Source organism: Rhineura floridana, chromosome 9 (genome assembly GCF_030035675.1).
Source record: "Rhineura floridana isolate rRhiFlo1 chromosome 9, rRhiFlo1.hap2, whole genome shotgun sequence".
Taxonomy (NCBI): Eukaryota; Metazoa; Chordata; class Lepidosauria; order Squamata; family Rhineuridae; genus Rhineura; species Rhineura floridana.
In genome coordinates this window covers 49,730,848-49,749,676 of record NC_084488.1, presented here as the reverse complement: position 1 = coordinate 49,749,676, position 18,829 = coordinate 49,730,848, and the positions used below count along the sequence as shown (strand labels likewise).

General features: G+C 42.3%; 1 protein-coding gene across 12 annotated transcripts in view; it reads left to right on the top strand.

Annotated features, from left to right (window-relative positions):
- The window catches only part of GALNTL6 (polypeptide N-acetylgalactosaminyltransferase like 6), an 839,728-nt gene that overhangs the window by 349,878 nt on the left and 471,021 nt on the right, over positions 1 to 18,829 (top strand). For all 12 annotated transcript variants that reach the window (XR_009757816.1, XM_061584006.1, XM_061584007.1 and 9 more), the window contains exon 3: positions 1,747 to 1,855. Coding sequence is in view for 11 of the 12 variants with exons in the window: in XM_061584006.1 (XP_061439990.1) it covers positions 1,747 to 1,855 (109 nt within the window). In the remaining variant the exon portion in view is untranslated. The remainder of the gene's footprint in view (positions 1 to 1,746; positions 1,856 to 18,829) is intronic.

The window sequence follows — 18,829 nt, the reverse complement described above, 5'->3', positions numbered from 1 at the left end:
CCATATGTGTTGGACACAGGGGTTTCCAGACCCACATAATCCAGGCTGGCAACACGTTTAAGAGGGCCCTAGGCAAGGTGGCCTGTGGTGTGCCCCTCATGCCATCCCAAATCTTACCAGAGAGCAGAGGAAAGGAATAGGTATGGGTAGCAGCGCTGAAAGCATTGCAGCTCTAGCCATCTGGTACTCCCTCCCCCAGTGCTGTGAAGAGAAGCAGTTGGTGAGGCAGCAGCGGACACCACCATTTCCATTATCCCCAGTATCTCACCTCCAACCAGGGATGAAAGGCTCTGTCAATTTTAGTTCTCTCTGTTTCTCATTTTTCCAGTCCTAAATTCAGTTCTCCACAATTCTGCAGCAATTTGCGTGTGTTTTTAAAACTAATCCTCATGAAAATTCTTCAGCATTTAGTGCATTTTTCCCTAATAGACACAGTTTTGTATGCAGTTTTGACTAATGTGCACAATTTTGCAAGCAAGTTCTCCTAATATAATGCATTTTTCTGTTATTTTCACTAATATATTCATTGTTATGCACACTTTCCTGTAATGTATGGATTTTTGTCAACCTTGTTTGGTTGGAAAACTGCCTCACCAAATTTGGATAGGTGCAAATTTTGAAAGATAACTGTGTTTTGATTCTCATATTGTTTCAGAAAGTGTGAATTTGATAGATTTGGTTTTAAATGTGATCTGAATTGAATTGCTCCCCCATGTCAACCGCCAACATAGTGCAGGTAGGGCCTAGAGGCACTGGAGATAATGAAGATAATTAGTTAACAAAGAGGTAGCCACCTCACCCAGCATTTCCCTTCACAGCATCAGGACATAAAACTCTGGCATTCTAGCTTTTATTTTAGTTTTTTGTGTGTGTGCGTGCTCACGTGCTTTAAGGTAAGCCAGGGTCAGCTACAGTGGCCCCTGGCATTTGCCCTATTATGCTAGCTGCTCTACAGATAAGCCTCCACATATGGTGAACCTGCAAGTGATGCTTACTAACCTGTCTTAAAGCAGCACTGTGTTTGCTTTTCTGGAAATGTTTATCTATTTGTCATGTTTCACTTTCCTCCAAGGGGCTTAGAGTGGAATACACTGGACTCTCTCATTTATTCTTAATGGCTTTGCTAAAAGCCAGTGCTTTTAACTTACAGGAGATCAGAGATGGCCTGGTCACCCCCCCCCTTGTTCTTTGTGAAGAGCCCTTAGCTACTGTTTTTAGAAAGCTAAAGTTTGTGTATTGGGAGTGGGGATGATTTGACTAAAATTAGGGAAGACAGGGTGGGGTTTATGGATTACAGTACGAGAATGCCTATCTTTCCCCCATCATTTTGAGCATCCTGTAATGTGAGCAACCACACCAAAAACATCACAACTGTATAGGAATTTTGATTTGGACCTTGAGTTCTCCAAATGCAACACAGTCCAGCCACTATCCTAAACTAAATTTCAAAGAGATATGTGAACAGAGCTGCCTCTCTGCTACTTTCGTTTCATTTTGCTTTAGGGCCCATTTACTAACCAGGTAAAGAGAGGTGTAAGAAGGAGTCTAGTGAATTTCTGCCTGGAAGGAGTTCCACATGCTCAGGGCTACCATTGAAGTGGATAGGAAAGCCAGCCTGCATATGTCCATATGTTTGTGGCAGTGCATAGAGGGAGTCTGGCTGGTATCTGTCTTTGCCTGTGAATGAGTTGGGTTTCGTTAGAAAAGGCAAGCATTTAATTATACCTTTCCCCCCTGTTTCTACAGACATTCCCAATGGGGCTTGGAGATGGACAGCTGTATACCTGGACAGATGGCTTGAAAAGAAAGGACTGGCATGACTATGAAAGTATTCAAAAAGATGCCATGCGTTCAGGTGGGATGTTTAGAATAAACTAGTGTTTAACTTCTCCTTTACACACTGAGATATCTTTTTCTTCTACTTCTGCTACTGCTACTTTTTCTGCATTAGACCTGGCAAAGCAATATCTGCTGAAATCTATGAAATATTTTTATATCTCAAGTTACTCTGTCATATAAAATAGATTCCACTGAAAGAATTAAGAACAGTTAGAAATAGTAGCCACTTGAATTGCCACAATTCCTAAGAGGAAAATAAAACCTGTATCAATTCCATTATTCAGTAGTCGAAATTCTTGTATAACACTATTCCAAGTTGGAAAAGCTTAAAAAATCTGCCCTCCTCTCCACATTCTCCACATTATTCTCCCTTACTTTAGGCTAAGCTTTTCAGCTATTTTTATGTCTTTATGCACTCCAAAGAGCTCAGGGTGATGCACATACCCCCCTAACCCTTTTCATCTTAACAACCCTGTGAGGTTAGGCTGAGAGAAGGTGACTTGCCCAAGATCACCCAATGACATTCCGGCTGAGTGAGGATTTTAACCTGGTTCTCCCCAGTCATGGTCCGACAGCGGCCACAACACCACACTGAGCATGGTACATCTGTGTTTTCCTCCCAAGGGTTTTGTGTGTTGAGATTAACATGGCTTTTATTAGACAAACTGATCCTCCATTTGCTCCAACCAGCAAGGACCTGTACATTTTATTGAAGTGACTTTGACGTTTTATATGGGTCAGCAGTGGTGAAATGGGAATGAGGGCCATGGGAGAGCTCTGAGTTCAGCTCCGAGTCTTTTTCTAGAGCAGAGCACAATGTTATCTGCCAGAGGTCGGTAGTATACATGGGTGTGGTGCACTCCACATTTATTTATTTACAGTATTTATGGCCTGCTCTTCATTGAATAATTACTCAATTAAAGATAAATAGAAAAAATACAAGAATTACAAAATCATATCAACAGGTCCAGCCAACAAATTAACACTTCTGTCAGAAGGCAGGCAAGCAAAACTACAATAAGGGCAAAAAGTAAAGCTTCCAATTTAATGTAGGCACAAACAAAGGACATTCAAACAGATTAAGCAACAATCTTGGCAAGAGGTCCCACCCCGTTTATCTGCTATGGCAGCTCACTCTCTCCTCCTCTGGCTCTCTGTGGCTTTTGAGCAACTTCAATCTCCAGCCCATCCAGGCTCTCATTCTAAAGCCATAGCCACACCAGTTATTTATTCCTCTTTAAACAGTCATGGCATCTTCCAAAGAATTCTAGGAAGTGTAGTTTGTGAGGGGTGCTGATTGTTTTTAGGAGATTCCTATTCCCCTGACAGAGCTCCACTGGACAGAGTGGGTTAACAGTCAGCCCCTCTTTCCAGAGAATTCTGGGAATTGGAGGTTTGTGAGGGAAAGAACAAGGATCTCCTAACAACTCTCAGCACCCTTCACAAACTACACTTCCCAGGATTCTTTGGGAAAGTCGTGACAGTTTAAAGTGGAATAAATGTCTGGTGTGGATGTGGTGTAATAAATGGAATGAACTGTTGCCCACAAGCATCCGCAGTAAGAACCTCCCACCCCTTGTCCACAGTAGCAATAGTGCAAAAAAAAAAAACCACCAAAGAAAAAGAGAGTGGCAGTAAGCCACAGCTGGCATTCCTGTCTCCTTCTCAGTCTGGACAAATGTAAGGCTGCTAGGGAGGGGTGTGCTGGTGGGTTTGCTGGCCTCTTCCATCTCTTTCCTCCTTGCCAGAGGGCACAAACAGTGTCGGCATCCTCATAATATCAATCCTGTGACTGTGAAGAAGACTGGCCCAAGGTACACCCACAAACTTCATGAATGATATCAGGGATATGGGGCAAGCTCTTCCTAGACAAAGCCTAACATGCTAGCCTCTTCACCAGCCTTTGCCGCCTTACTTTTCTGTGTCTGTCAGCAGATCCTAATAATTGGAGTATTATAGTTGTACTTCTGTGTGTGTGTATATATACATATATACAAACACACACTTGCATTTCTTCAACTTTTAAACTAATTTTAATTGCATTTTATATGTATATTAGATAGATATCAACATAGCTGCCTGCATTTTTTTAACTTTCCTGAGAGCCATGGCTGTGGACTTTGTTGGGTTTAAGGATGGGGGGGGGTTGCATTTAAAGCCAGATTTATCAATTTTGCATTTTCTGAAACAATATGAGAATTGAAACCCAGCCATCCTTTGAAATTCACACATATCTGAACACCACATGAAGTACTCTGATCTATTGGCACAATGAGACTTCCTTCACTGATCTCCATGCAGTTCCCTCTATTTATCAGGCTGGGTGATGAAGCACAGACTAACTCCCCACCTGACAATCCCCTCAGGCCACTAATTCAAGATCTGAAAAAGCTTCCCTAGGGGCCTAGGATGAGATAAAAGGTGGTGACTGCAGTTTGCTTGCAATATTTTTTCCCCTAAACTGCAGGAGATGCTAATATCATAACTATGCTGCTAGGATCTTTTTCTATCTGAGATCATTGGAGTTGAATATGGCTCCCATGATCTCTGCAGAACAGGACTTAGGCCAATAACTTCCTACTTTCAAAAGCATCCCAGCACTCAATATATGACTACTTTTGAGGCATAGTCCACCCAGGGGGACTCACAATAATCTGGCTTGAGTTGTCCATGCTCTGGTAACTTCTAAATTAGATTACTGCAATGCACCCTACGTGGGGCTGCCTTTGAAGACGGTTCGGAAACTGCAGCTTGTGCAAAATGCAGCGGCCAGATTGGTAACAGGGACCAGACGGTCCAAACATATAAAACCGATTCTGGCCTGCTTGCATTGGCTGCCTGTATGTTTCCGAGCTCAATTCAAGGTGCTGGTTCTGACCTATAAAGCCTTACACGGCTTGGGACCACAATACCTGATGGAACACCTCTCCTGATATGAACCCACCCGTACACTATGTTCAAGATCAAAGGCTCTCCTCCGGGTGCTCGGAGTGTGGCAACAAGGGAGAGGCCCTTCTCAGTAGTGGCCCCCAAATTATGGAATGGTCTTAGCAATGAGGTGCGCCTGGTGCCAACACTGTTATCCTTTCGGCGCCAGGTCAAGACTTTCCTCTTCTCCCAGGCATTTTAGCATGTGTTTTAAATTGTTTTTATATTGTTTTAAATTTTAAAATTGTGTTTTAAATTGTTTTTAAAATATGTGTTTTAAATTGTATATTTGTTTTAATGTTTTTGATTGCTGTAAACCGCCCAGAGAGCTTCGGCTATGGGGCAGTATACAAGTGCGATCAATCAATCAATCAATCAATCAATCAATCAATCAATCAATGTACAGTAAATACAATTATCTAAAACAATCAAAATTAACAGGTAGCAGCATTAACACTAATTAAAAAGACAAGCTAAAACAGTTACATATGGTATGCTCAGCTATTTGCCTGAACATACGTGGGCTAAAACTGTGACAGCGGACAGGGGCACACATGTAAGCCCCACCCCTAATATCCCTGGGATTTTGGCCTCATTTGCTCAGTCCCCAACCTATGTTGAATAAGGAAGATATGCAGGGACTTTTATTCATGTTCACTTGAATGCAAGTTAAACACCTTGTGGGGACAGAGGTTTCTATTCACGTTCAAATCAAAGTGAGTAAAAACCTCCTTCAGACCTTTTGCACTCAGCATGTGGAAGATCAGGAACAGAGTGAGGGGCGTTTCATAACTGGGACATTGAAATGGAGCTTATCTGCATGCTCCTGCCTCCATCCATGGAATCACTTTTCACATTATAAAGGCTAATGCAAGCTAAACAGAGTTACATTTTGTAGCATAGCTCTGTAAAAAAGGGGAAAAAAGCAAACCTTTAGTAAAAGGTGGTTTGAAAGGGATGGGTTTTAAAAACCCATTTTAAAAATCATCAGCTGCTTGAGCAGTAGCGAGGGTAATAGGTCACACTCCAAACAGCTCACAGCCCCATTGATTACTGCTGGTGTGATAAACCACAGAGTTTTATTTCATAAAGTAGAGGGGGCAGATGGATAGCAAGTTTTGGTGGGGCAATTATATTTCCCCAAATCACCATGGATGATCCAGGCAATTTGCTAAATTTGATTATTGGTCAATGCCCTACTCCCTTAAACTGCATACCACTTTGGGGTCTCATATTGTTCCAGAAAGTGCGGATTTGACAGATGTGACTTGAAATGCACACTGAATTGAATTTGTCGCTTAGCCCTACCTCAGACCCAGTCATATAGACCATGACTAAGTGGGCTCTATATAGATTCTTAACCATTGGAACTATATAGGGTTTACACATAAAATCTTAGGGCTTAAACCCTGGATGTGGTCTTCTGCTAGAAAGCGTTTGGAAGAATCACAAAGCGGTATGCAGTTTAAGGGAGTAGAACATTGACCAATAATCAAATTTAGCAAATTGCCTGGAACATCCATGGTGATTTGGGGAAATATAATTGCCCCACCAAATCTTGCTAAACCTCGGCTGCCATCTTAATTGATGGCAAACCTGCCCATGCTGCAAAAAACAGCAGAGAGAAAGGTAGGTGAAGCGGGAGAATGGTGGGCGGCTCTGAAGCTTCTGCCCTGCTATCCTGCTGCGGATTGTGGAAGGGGAGCGCAGGGGGCCCACAGCTGGTCAGCCACTGTGAGAAGAGGATGTGCTGGCCTGGAAGAGCCCACATTGGCCTGATCCAGCACTGCAGGTCTCTTCTTAGGTTCTTAACCCACCATCCTCCATGAAGACTAGAGAGCCACCCTTGATTCCTGGTGCTGCTCCCTCCCCAGGACTGATAGGGCACTGCCTGGATTAACCACCCTCTGATAGTCTCCCATCCCCCCATCCCAAAAAACAAAACTGAACCAAACCCTCCTCGCACACTTGGGTCAATGCAGGAGGGCACCCCCTCATGCCACACTTTCTTGCAGGTTGACTTCAGTTTGGGCTCCTGCCATAAGAGCCCCCCTTCCCCCAGTTTCCCTTCTCCCTCAAACATGCCTTGAGCCACCCCTGGCATCCTCTCCCCCCTTCGGAACTCTCCCCACTCCCTGGAGAAGGACTGTGGCTGAGTGAGCAGAGCACCTGTTTCGCATGTAGAAGGTCCCAGGTTCATCTCCAGGTGGGGCTTGGGAAGACTACCTGCCTGAAATGCAGGAGAGCTGCTGCAAGTCAGTGTAGGCAGTACAGAGATAGATGTACCCAATGGTTTGACTTGGTGGCAGGCAGCTCCCTATGCCCCCCCTTCATTGACTGCACCTCATACACTGAGGCTCAGGTACATGGCCCCTCCTTTTGCCTTAAGATGCTGCTGGTGATGTGCACACACCATGCACTAATTAATGCATGGCATATCTATAATTATTATAGGTTTGTAGACTCTGTGGAACAACTGCCCTGGTGTGCTTTCCGGTGCTAGACTAGAAGAGATGTGTTCCATACTTGGGTTTAGGCCTCTAGTGCTTGAAGCACTCCAGGACAACACATTTTAAAATAAGAAGCATGTGTGGGAGAGTGAATAAACCTAGAAAATGTAAAAAGTGGAGGGTTTTTTAAATGAGACTAACTAGTGCTTCCAGCATAAGGAAAATATATTTCAGAAATTCTGTAATTAATCTATAATATATCATCTGTAAAATGTAAAATTTTATAGGAGAGCTTTAGATTTTAACATCACAGGATTTAGAAAAATGTTATTGGCTTAAGCAGAGGGTAATGGGAATGTACAACGTGGTGTATATAGTGGAAGAACTATTTCTCCTAAGGATTATCACAGTTACCTAAAATAATTCCTGCAGTACTTTGATCTTCATCAAATCTGAACTTCTAGTTATTTGTGCAAGAGATTGGATTTATTATCTGGATAGACCATATTTCATGCTCCTGTATTCCTCTAAGATGCAATGAGTGATTTAAATAATTCATTAATTTATATTATTTGGTGGAGCTAGTGTTAATGTTAATTTATTATTATTATTATTATTATTATATTTATATCCCACCCTTCCTCCCAGCAGGAGCCCAGGACAGCAAGTAAACAGGACGGATCTGTCCTTGAGAGAACCCCCCCCTCTCCACACACCCCTCCCAATATCCCTAGGTGTCCATCTCTTGAAGTTTGCAAAGAATTTACTGGGTTCTTGCACAGAAGTTGAGAGAAAGTGTTTTGGACAGGAAAGGCATTTTTTTTTTAATGGTATGCTCCAAGCCACTGTGGTTGATACTTAATGTATCATGCTTTATGATGTCACTAAGGCCCACCCCGTGATGTCACTAGGGCCCGCCCCATGACATCACTAGGGCCTACCCCGTGACATCACTGGGACCCGCCCCATGACATCTCAGGTTTTGGGATGCTTCCAACCTGGCAACCCTAGCTCCAGGTCATAGCTGGCACTTGTTGTTTATTAAACTGAGTTCAACTTCATCATAGTTGACATTTGGGAGGAATGATAGGAACCAACTGCTGGTGAGACATAAAAAAGAAGCTGCTAGCTAATTGTCATAACACATCTCTGGCTGTTCAAAGCATTAAGGGAAAATAGCAGTAAAAGAAATATATAAATTTAGGTAGAATAGTCACAGAAAATGCAGTGTTTCAGGCTCACATTTTCCAAAGGAATAATGATGGTATCTTCCCCCTCCCCCAAGACTTAAGGAGCGATAGTGTGGTGTTTATTTATTTATTTATTAAATTTCTTAGTTGCCCATCTGGCTGGCTATCCAGCCACTCTGGGCGACGTACAAAATAGGCATACAAATATAATAGACATTAAAAATCTGATGTTGTGCAGGGATGGACAGAATTTAGATCTGGATCTTCTGCTAGATTTCTGGGTAATTTACAGTGAATCAACAAGGATTTCTGCCTCCCAGTTGTTTGTTTATTTATCATTATCTATTTACTGAATTTATATCCTGCCCTTCCTCCCAAAGGAGCCCAGGGTGGCAAACATATTTAACAAAAAGAAGAAAAAACATAGTAAAAACAATTTAAAAATTCCAAAAACACAATTACAGTTAAAAGCGTCCTAAAACACAGTTAAAATAGAGTAAAGCAAAGTTAATTTTTTTCTAAAACACAGCTTAAAAACATTCTTTCATCAGTGATCTTCAGGTTGCCAATAAAATAGCAGCAACTAAATCAGGAAGAGGATGCCCTCCTGATGTTGTTGAACTCCAGTGCTCATCAACCCAACCAGGTGTGGCCAATGGTCAGGCATGATAGGAGTTGGAATACAACATCTGCCCTAAATGATATTGCTGAAATGAGAATGGGGGGGGAACTCTGGTGATCAGGAGTGGGTTTTTGTATGGAGGGTCTGTGAGCTCCATTCAGTCCTGGTACTCAAAGCAGGTTTATGGTTTCAGAATTTTTAAATTCTGAGCATCTTTTGCACCAGGCTCCAGTTGGTGAATCTCAAGGTTCTTATTAGCCTTCCCACCCCTGAAGTACTAGATACATTGTCAGGAAAAGCCCAACACAACCAGGGTAAAATCCATGCTCAGTCCTGAACCTCAGTGGGTGAGTTTGGGCCAGTCACCATCTCTTAGCCTAAAATTTCTCATAGTGGGGATGTGTATGTTGAGCTCCTTCAAAGAAGGGTTGGTGGAAAATATAATTAACAGTTCCTCTTATAGCAAGACATGAAATACAAGAGAAGAGTACTTGACAAGATCACTTGCATTTCTTAATAAAAAACCCCACAGAACATCAGATGTTTGATTAGCTGCATTTAAATTTTCTAAAATCTTATTCCTAATTTCGTCATCTTCTAACCAAACTTGTTTGTTGCAGTAAACAAAAGTCAATCATTTTAGTGCAGCTGGAGTATCACAGCTTCTTTCTAATGAGAAATCAGTATTAACCTAAAAATAATCCTTAGCTGTATCCCCTAAGGATTGAAATTAATAAGAGGAATTGCATCTCTTGATTAGGGACTTATATTTCCTTTCCTTTTATTTTTTTTTTGAACAAACAAAATTATGTCACAGTGACAACCACTTCACAAACATGGTTCTGAAAACTCACATCTTTGTGTGCAAACTTCAGTAGTTAGATTTGTGTTCCTATTTCCCTGCTAAGGGTCTTTCTTCAGATTTTAGAGCAATGTAATCCAAAATACTGGAGTATTGAGTCAGGACTGTCGCCAGGCATGATTGGGCCCTTGGGCATCAGCCTGCCCCAGGCCCATGATGCCCACCTGCATGCCCCACCAACATCTCCCATCGCCCCTTATGAATGCCATGCACTCTGTGCGCGCATGTCTACCATCAACCAAGATGGCAGCAGGGGTTTCCCTAAGGGGTTGATGCCCCTGCCACCGTCTTGGTTGATGGCACACATGCCTGCCATTAACCAAGATGGCAGCAAGGGCATCAGCCCCTTAGGGAAGCCTCCACCCCGATCTTGGTAGATGGCAGGCATGTGCAACCAGCATGCAAAACATTCACAGCAATGGAAGAGTTAGTTGGGGCATGTTTGCGGGCTTATGGAAGCCTGCACAGTCTGTGGGGGGGGGTGCCTGGGAGCTTCATCTCTACAATCTGTGGCATGGTCAAGTGCTGACACAAATTGATTTTTAAGTGGGGCTATAAAAGTACAAAATTTATAGTAAGCATGATCACAGATCCACTAAAAAAAAGTTAAAACAAGACTTGAAGCATATCAATCCAATGAGTGATGAAAAAGCCCACTTTCTAACAGACTCATCTCTTTGAGTTCTTCCTTGATCTTCTGAAGTATGTCAGTTTGGTTTAAAAAGCTCCTGTCCATATGTATTTATACCAGTCCAAGAGTTTTCTATATTGATTTGAAATAATCAGCCAAAGCTTTGGCTCCAGGACTCCGATTATGCTTAGACAAATGAAGGTTGTTCAGCAAGGGTTAAACCTTATTAAGTCATAAATGCAACCAACTTGAAACCTTAAACACAAAACACACACACACACAGTTGAGGTTATGAGATTCTACCATGCTTAGTCATGTTCATATTGCACAAAATGCTGCCAATAACATGCTTCAGATATTTTTATTTTCACCTTCAACAGGTTATGAAAAAGTCTCACACATCAAATATCTTTTCCGTCTCATTCCAATCAGTTATATTAGAAATGTAAGAGGACAACATACATTTGAGTGTCCAAAAATGCAGAAGTGTTTGGTCTGATGCACCTGAGATTCCTTGACAAGAGTTTGCAATCAAATATGCAGTTGAGCTTGAAAATGTAGTATTATCTTTCTGTACCAATGGAAGTGAAAATAAATGAAATAAGTACCAAGCCTGTGAACATATGGAAGAGATTCAAGAGAAGACCTATTGTGAAAATGTTTTATTTTAACTTCTTTGATTATGAACCTTCTTAATGCTTAAATACCTATCATACATACACACACACCTCTGCCATTGTTATGATGAATGGTACTTCATAAAGTAGTGATTTTTATGATGGATTATACTTCATAAAGTATTTCATAAAGTTGGTGGTCTCTCCAGCCCTGTAGCCAGGGTGGGGCAAATGGGTGCACTGCCCCCCAAGCTCCTTCCCCATTTTGGGGGGGAGATTTTCTTTTTAATTTCTGATATGACAGACAATGACAATTTTCATTTAAAGAATGACAGCTTGTTTTAAGAACAGGAGCAATTTAAGAATACAGTCCTCTGAAACATTCAGTGAATAAGGCAGGGCAAATGCACAACAAAAGCCTCAGCTGGAAGAATACCCCAAAGTACTTTCCCTGACTGAGTGTGGATTTTTCATAAACACAATCACCTATAATTACTTAAGTGATCCTGGGGGGAAAAGCCTGTATAGTATCATGACCCTTGAAGAGCTAAATATTAACACTTTGTATTACGGGCTCGAGTTAGACTTCACCCCTTGGACTTTCCTTTGCTGTGCGTTTCAGTTTTAGTTTCAGTTGTGTTTTCTACCCAGCCAACAATGAAAAAGCATGTTTGTCTGTCTGCAGTAATAAGAAGAGTTTGTTTATTCTGCAGTTATTATGATGAGTAGTGCTGAATTGGATGCTTATTGCTAAAGTGATCTGAAAAACATCTAACCTAAGTTACCCTTTTAAAGCTCTCATTAAACTCACAATCATAGTGGCTGTTTTTTCTTCTTTTTCTTAATGGCAAAGGACAAAAACAGCCCTTGAATTTGGAAATCAACCCAGCAACCAATAAAAAACAAACAAAAAACAAATTGCTTTCCACAATTAGTTTCCAATCTCTTAGTTAGCCCATTGTATTTTATTTATTTATTTATTTACATTTATCTCCTCCTTTCTTTCATTATAGAAACCCAAAGCAGCATACATGTAGTTCCCAGGCCATCTCCCATCCAGGGACTGACCACACCCAGTCCTGCTTAGCTTCAGCAAGGTGGTATCTTCATGTGTCTTCAAACCATAGCCTGGGACCAATATATAGTGACCAGTTAAAATGTTTCCCTTGATTGTCCAGCAGGAAGGAAAATTTAAAGGTCAGGAACAAAGCAAAAAGGAGGGACCCTCAAGAAGGAGTTAAGAAACACACCCTAAAATATTTATTTTTTCTCTACCCTTTCCTAAACTTGTAGTATGAACAAGTTTGTTTTTCAGGTGTAATCATTTATACAAATATTTGTATACCTCTATTTCATTAAAAACATGAAAGTGGTTTACAGCACATTAAAAAAACCATAGAATGTAAACATTTAAAATACAATAAAAACGAAGGTGAACTGTTGCGAAAAAATCATCTTCTTAATTGTCTGCATAAGCCTGGCAGAACAGACAGGTTTTCAGCAGGTGGTTAAAAGTTAAAACAGAAGACACCTGCTGAATCTCTGTTGGCAGAGCATTCCAGAGAACTGGCCCAATGACACTGAAGGCTCGATTTCATTTCATTGTTAAATGAGCCTTGCCAATTTGGGATGACCAAAGCTGCTCCTGCAGATGTTCTCAGTGATCAAGCTGGGACATAAGGGTTCAGGCAGTCCCTAAGATACTCTGGACCCAAGTTGTTCAGGGCTTTGTAAATTAATACAAGGATCTTGAACCTGGCTTGGTAGTGGATGGGCAGCCAGTGCAGAAGTTTGAAAAGTGATGTGGCTCCCATCAGCAATCAGGCCACTGCATTTTGCCAGCTGGAGCTTCCAAACCAGAACCAAGGACAAGCCACATAGAGTGCATTGCAGTAATCCAGCCTCAAGGTTACTAACATATGGACTACAGAGGTCAGGCTATCCCTGTCCAGAAATGGCCGTAGCTGATAAACCAAACAAAGCTGGTAAAAGGCACTCCTAGCCAGTGAGGATACTCGGGCCTCTCGTGACAAAGATGAATCCTGGAGTACCCCTAGGCTATGGACTTGGTCCTTCAGGGGGAGCACGACCCCATCCAGAACAGGTAACCTGCCTATCACCCGGGCATGAGAACCACCTACTCAAAGAGCCTCCATCTTCCCACGATTCAAGCACAGTTTATTGGCCCTTATCCAGCCCACTACAGCATTCAAACACCAGAATGTTCATGGCCTCTCCTAATTCAGATGTTATGGAGAAATAGAGCTGCATGTCATCAGCATATTGCTGACACTTTGCTCCAAAACTCCTGTTGACCACTCACAATGGCTTCATATAGGTATTGAATAGCACTTGGAAGAGAATAGTACCCTGCGGAACCCCATAGAACAAGTGCCAGGGAGTCAAGGAACACTCACCCAGTGTTACTGTCTGGACATGACCCTGAAGGTAAGAGTGGAACCACCATAATATCCTTCCCACTGAGTCGGTCCAGGAGGATCCCGTTGTCACTGGTATCAAATGCCACTGAGAGATTGAGCAGAAGTAACAAGGTCACACTCCCTTTGTCTGTCTCATGATAAAGGTCATCCATCAGGGCGACCAAGGCTGATTCTGTTTTGAAACCAGATCTGAATCCAGAGTGATGGATCTAGATAATCAGTCTTGTCCAGGAATACCTGCAACTGCTCTTCAACCACCTTCTCCACTACCTTTGCCAAGGAAGGGGTGTTGGTGACTGGTTTATAGTTGTTACACTCCATTGGGTCCATTGTGGGCTTTTAAAGAAGTGGACACACCACCACCTCTTTAAGGGCAGTGGGAATCACACCATCACACAAATATGTGTTTAATACACCTGTGACCCATTTATTAAGCCCACTCTGGCTAGTTTTAATAAGCTAGGATGGACAAGGATCTAATGAGCAGGTGGTCAGGTGCATCACTGCAAGCATCTTGTCCACATCATGCCACATTAACTGGAATTGATTCCAGTTCCAACAACACTGGGTTTGACATTTGACATTGCATTTGAAAATTAGCTGGAATTGCCACAATAGCAGCATTTAAATCACTGCGGAGCTGAGCAACTTTCTTAGCCAGCCGATTATAGCTGGACACCATGTGCTCTAGAGGTCCCCCCCCCCAGTCAGGAGTGACCAAGCTCTGGACCACATAGAGCAACTCAGCCAGACAGCTCCTCGAGGACACAATGAAGGCAGCAAAGTAGTATCCCTTTGTTTTCCCCACTGCCCCTAACCCAGAATCAAAGCCAAGTTTAGGAGATCACTGTTATTACCAAAGTAGTTCTGTTCGTGAAGAATCAGAACACAAGGAAGAAATCACATTTTCAGTTCTAACTTGGATCAATCAGCTACAGAGACTTTCAATGTCACACAAGAGTTTAGCAAATTTGGGTTTTCTTACATTGCAGAAGGAAGGACAGCTAACCTTATTTTGATAAATTTTTACATTACTTTAATTTTAGGAAAACCAAAAACTGCAACTGTTCTGAAGTATGACTTTTAGATGCTATGCATTTTCTCTCTCTCTCTGAAAAGGTGTATTGTGAACCTACCATTAAGAAAGCTTTCTTGCATGTTTATCATACATTTTTATAAATTTATGAAAGGAAGTCAGGACTTAGTCTAATTGACTTCAACAAGAAGGGTATGCATATTTTTCTCAGCACCACCCTCCTTAAACTCTTGACCATGGTTGCATTGTAATGCACTCTTACTGTGTTTCTAAATCTGATTTTGTTTTTGTATTGGTGTTGTCATGATACAAGATTAAAACTGAATTTTGAGAAAACAAGCTCCACACTAGTCTTTAACTTCTTAGTTATAGCATAAACCATTTCATTTGTTTTACACCTTTTAGTATCCCCTTGTTCACTGTATCCTTAACACCCTTTTTTCTTATGAAAAAAAAAAGCCAGTCATTTAATTCTGGCGTTCATACTCAGTTTTCTGGAAATTTGAACTTTACATAGCCCATTCAGTAAGTTAACACATACTCTGCATGGAGGAAGAGTGAGAGGAAAGGTCACTGCCTTTTCTGTCCCCTGGTTTGCCCTCACATCCTCTCCACCAGTGAGTGAGGGGGGGGACTGGCTGGTGCTATGCACCTTCCCTCAAAAATGTCCCATCTAGAAATGTGTCTGCTCCACCTAACAAGGAAGGCTAGCTACAGGCTGGGGTCCCCATGGCTCAGATGCAATTCCTTTGATGGCAGCCTCTGTTCCTCCAAGGTAGGACTGACTGGTTTATCCAGTCAGCTATGGTGCCAGGTGAGTGTTCCAACATTGATTAGAAATCCATTTTCAAGCATGTGATTTCCTCCAGCTAATCCCAAGGCAGCCAGCTGCAAATGCTGTTTCTTCCATTCTCAGAATGCCACTGTCAGCATAGCTCCTTTTTGGCTAGTCTTAAAGATGGTTAACTTGTGTTTTCTCATGAAGAACCATTTTCAAAGGAAAGAGTTCCTTGTCAGATAATACAGAGTTGCAGTACTTGCAAATATTTTGTAGAAGAGGGGATTTCAGCAGTTGCAGTTTTCTTTCATAGCAAGTTTTTCATGACAAGTTGCACCAGCCCAAATCCTCTTTAATCATTACTGATACAGGAATTCTGTCATTCTTTGCATTTGGTCTCTACCTATAATACATGTCATACCTTCAAGTTCAGCCTCATACATGTATAACTGTTTCCAAATGGAGAGATTAATGACCTTGCAGCCTTCCCTAAGGAAAGTAGAGTTTAATTACTACAACTGCCACATGGAGGCCAACCAAATGTATATGGCGGTGCTCTACATGGCAGGTGGAGTCTTCAAGCCTCTTGCCAAGTATATTGCTTTAATGCAGCAATAATTCCATGCTGTTTTCATGCATGTTTACCAGTGACTTATGCTAGCATGGAGGCATTGTGACTTTACGCACATTGTAAGGGGCAGAAGTGCTTTTCAGTGCCTTCTCACCTAGGGCCTCTAATGTTTTAATATCCTTTAAGTGAGCACTTGAAAATACTATGGTCAATGTCTAACAAACAGGGCTGAAGGTTAGTGGATCTCTTGCAGTTGCACCATCTGGAATGTTTGCATGGCTCTTCTGTGGACGTGACCAGAGGAGCTTTTACCTACCTAACCAGCAGGGGTGCCAGTGTAATAGATTTTGTCTTTGTATCTAGTGCTCTGCTTCCGGATGTGTGTAGGTTTGATGTTGTGAATAGGACCGAAAGTGACCATTTCCCCCTCTTGACATTAAGGCTCTTGCAACCTATCTCCCAGCCTCCTCCACTAAATCTTGAGGGCATTCAAGTTGCAGAACGGAGAGTATGCTGGTCCATTGCTTTACACTCATCCGTTACACATCTCTTGGCCAGCAGTGCTCTCCACTCCCTTAGACAAGAAATATTAGACCCAGAGATAGACGCCTTGAAGCCATACCAACTTATTCTGTCCCTCCTTAGACCCATGCTGACCCAGAAAAAACAATTTACGACCTCTTGGCTCTCGGGTAACAGATGGTTCGATTATGAATGTAAATGTGCTAAGAGACGGTTGGCGAACTATGGCCGGAGGGCAATAAGAAATCCGGAAAAATTTATACATGCCCACCTTGTGCTTCTGCGATCTGCATACAAGCTACTGTTAAAACGGAAAAAGGACTTGTATGCAAAATCGCAATGGCAACAATTAGACCAAGCGGTGGCGGATAAAAATGAATGTCAGTTCTGGGACTTGGTGGCAAAAGGGATGCAAACTCCCAGACATCTAATCACTGGCCAAATACCTGCCACTGTCTGGCACGAGCATTACAGCAAACTTTATGTGTCCCCGGTTACAGACATCGAGACCAGCCTCTCACTAGAGGAGTCTAACCTGCCACAATGGCCCCCGGTTACTGTGAATCAAGTAAAATCGCTTATAACTGCCCTCAGGCAAAGCGCCGGGGGAGGACATGTTGCCACCAGAAATTTTCAAAAACTTTCCTGAGTGGTGGGCTCCTATTCTGGCCAAACTGTTTACCCAACTTAACACCACCGGTATTTTTCCGGAGGGATGGAAACAAAGTATTGTCATACCCATTTACAAAAAGGGGGAGAGGTTTTATCCTAATAATTACCGGCCAATCAGCCTCCTGGATATCGGCGCTAAGCTCTACAGCAAATATTTATTGCTTAAAATAGAAGAGTGGGAAGCAGCCAACCAAGTCATCTGCCCTGAACAAGCTGGTTTTCGAAAAGGGCAAAGTACCACCGATCACTGCCTCACACTCTATTTCGTAGCTAGACAGAGTGTGCTTGGTCCCACGAAACACCTTTATGTTGCTTTTGTGGACCTCACAGCTGCCTTCGATTCCATAGACAGACCAGCGATGTGGGCTAAACTTGCCAAAACTAATATCGATAGGCGGCTTCTGTTTCTTATAAAGGAACTATATTCCAACACTAACGCAAGAATAAGAGTAGGACATTCCGGCTCCCTAACCGATCCCATCCCTGTTAATAAGGGGGTAAAACAGGGGTGCCTGTTAGCCCCAATTCTTTTTAATCTCTATCTTAATAATATAGCTACAGAATTAGCGGGCCCAGACTTCCCCCCCCTTCACTGGGGAATAGGAAAGTATCGATGCTCCTCTATGCGGATGATATGGTCCTATTATCCATCACCCGCAAAGGTTTAAGGCGTTTACTGGCGAGCCTAAATGTCTATTGTTCAAAAGAAAAACTTCAGATTAATTACTCTAAAACCAAGGTAATGTTTTTTGGGAAAAGGCACTGCAATCTTAAGTGGTCAATTGGAGGGCACCCAATTGATCAATGTCGGGTATTTAAATATTTGGGTATCCATTTCCAGGATACCCTCTCCTGGAAAAAGCATATTGAACTTACCAAAGCCACCGCATTAAGATCATGCGGAGCCATTCTCAATTTTTACAGGACAGCAGGTGGCAATCTTATTGCCCCAGCACTAAAAGTTTTTCAGAGTAAGGTTCTCGCACAGATCTTGTATGGGGCAGCAGTCTGGGGCTGGGAGGATTCTTATCTCTCCAATCTTGAGGCTATCCAAAATAACTTTCTAAAAAAACTCTTGCGTTTACCTATTGGTACTCCGGCAACGCTACTTCGAGCAGAGACCGGATTACCTCCAGTCAGAGCTCGTGTCCACTGTGCCCTTCTTACTTTCTGGGGATCTATAAAAAATGCACCAGCGAAGCTAATATTGAAATCCTGCTATGAACTGGCCTCAAAGGATAAGTTCTGGCTATCCAGACTTTCTAGTTTTTATCAATTGTATCATATGCCAGCCCAGGCTTCAAATCTGCCCAATAGAGCGAGGTTGCGGGAGACAATTTTCCTGCATTGTTTCTGGATAGATAGATTGGCGATTATTAATGCTAAATTCTCCAAGTGGTACAGAGAAATTAAACAGGATCATCTGCAAGCAAGATACCTGACCTACCCCATATCAATAAATTTAAGACAAGCTTTCATAGCGCTCAGGTTTCAGACAATGCCGACTGCAGTCCTGTCAGGCCATTACCTTCAGCTCCCATGGGACCAGCGGTTGTGTATTTGTGGAACAGCGGTGGTTGAGGATCTGCCCCATTATTTGCTGGAGTGTCCTTTGTACTCTCACCCTCGGATTAAATTCCTGAGTGGTCTGCTGTCTCAGCAGGCTGCTT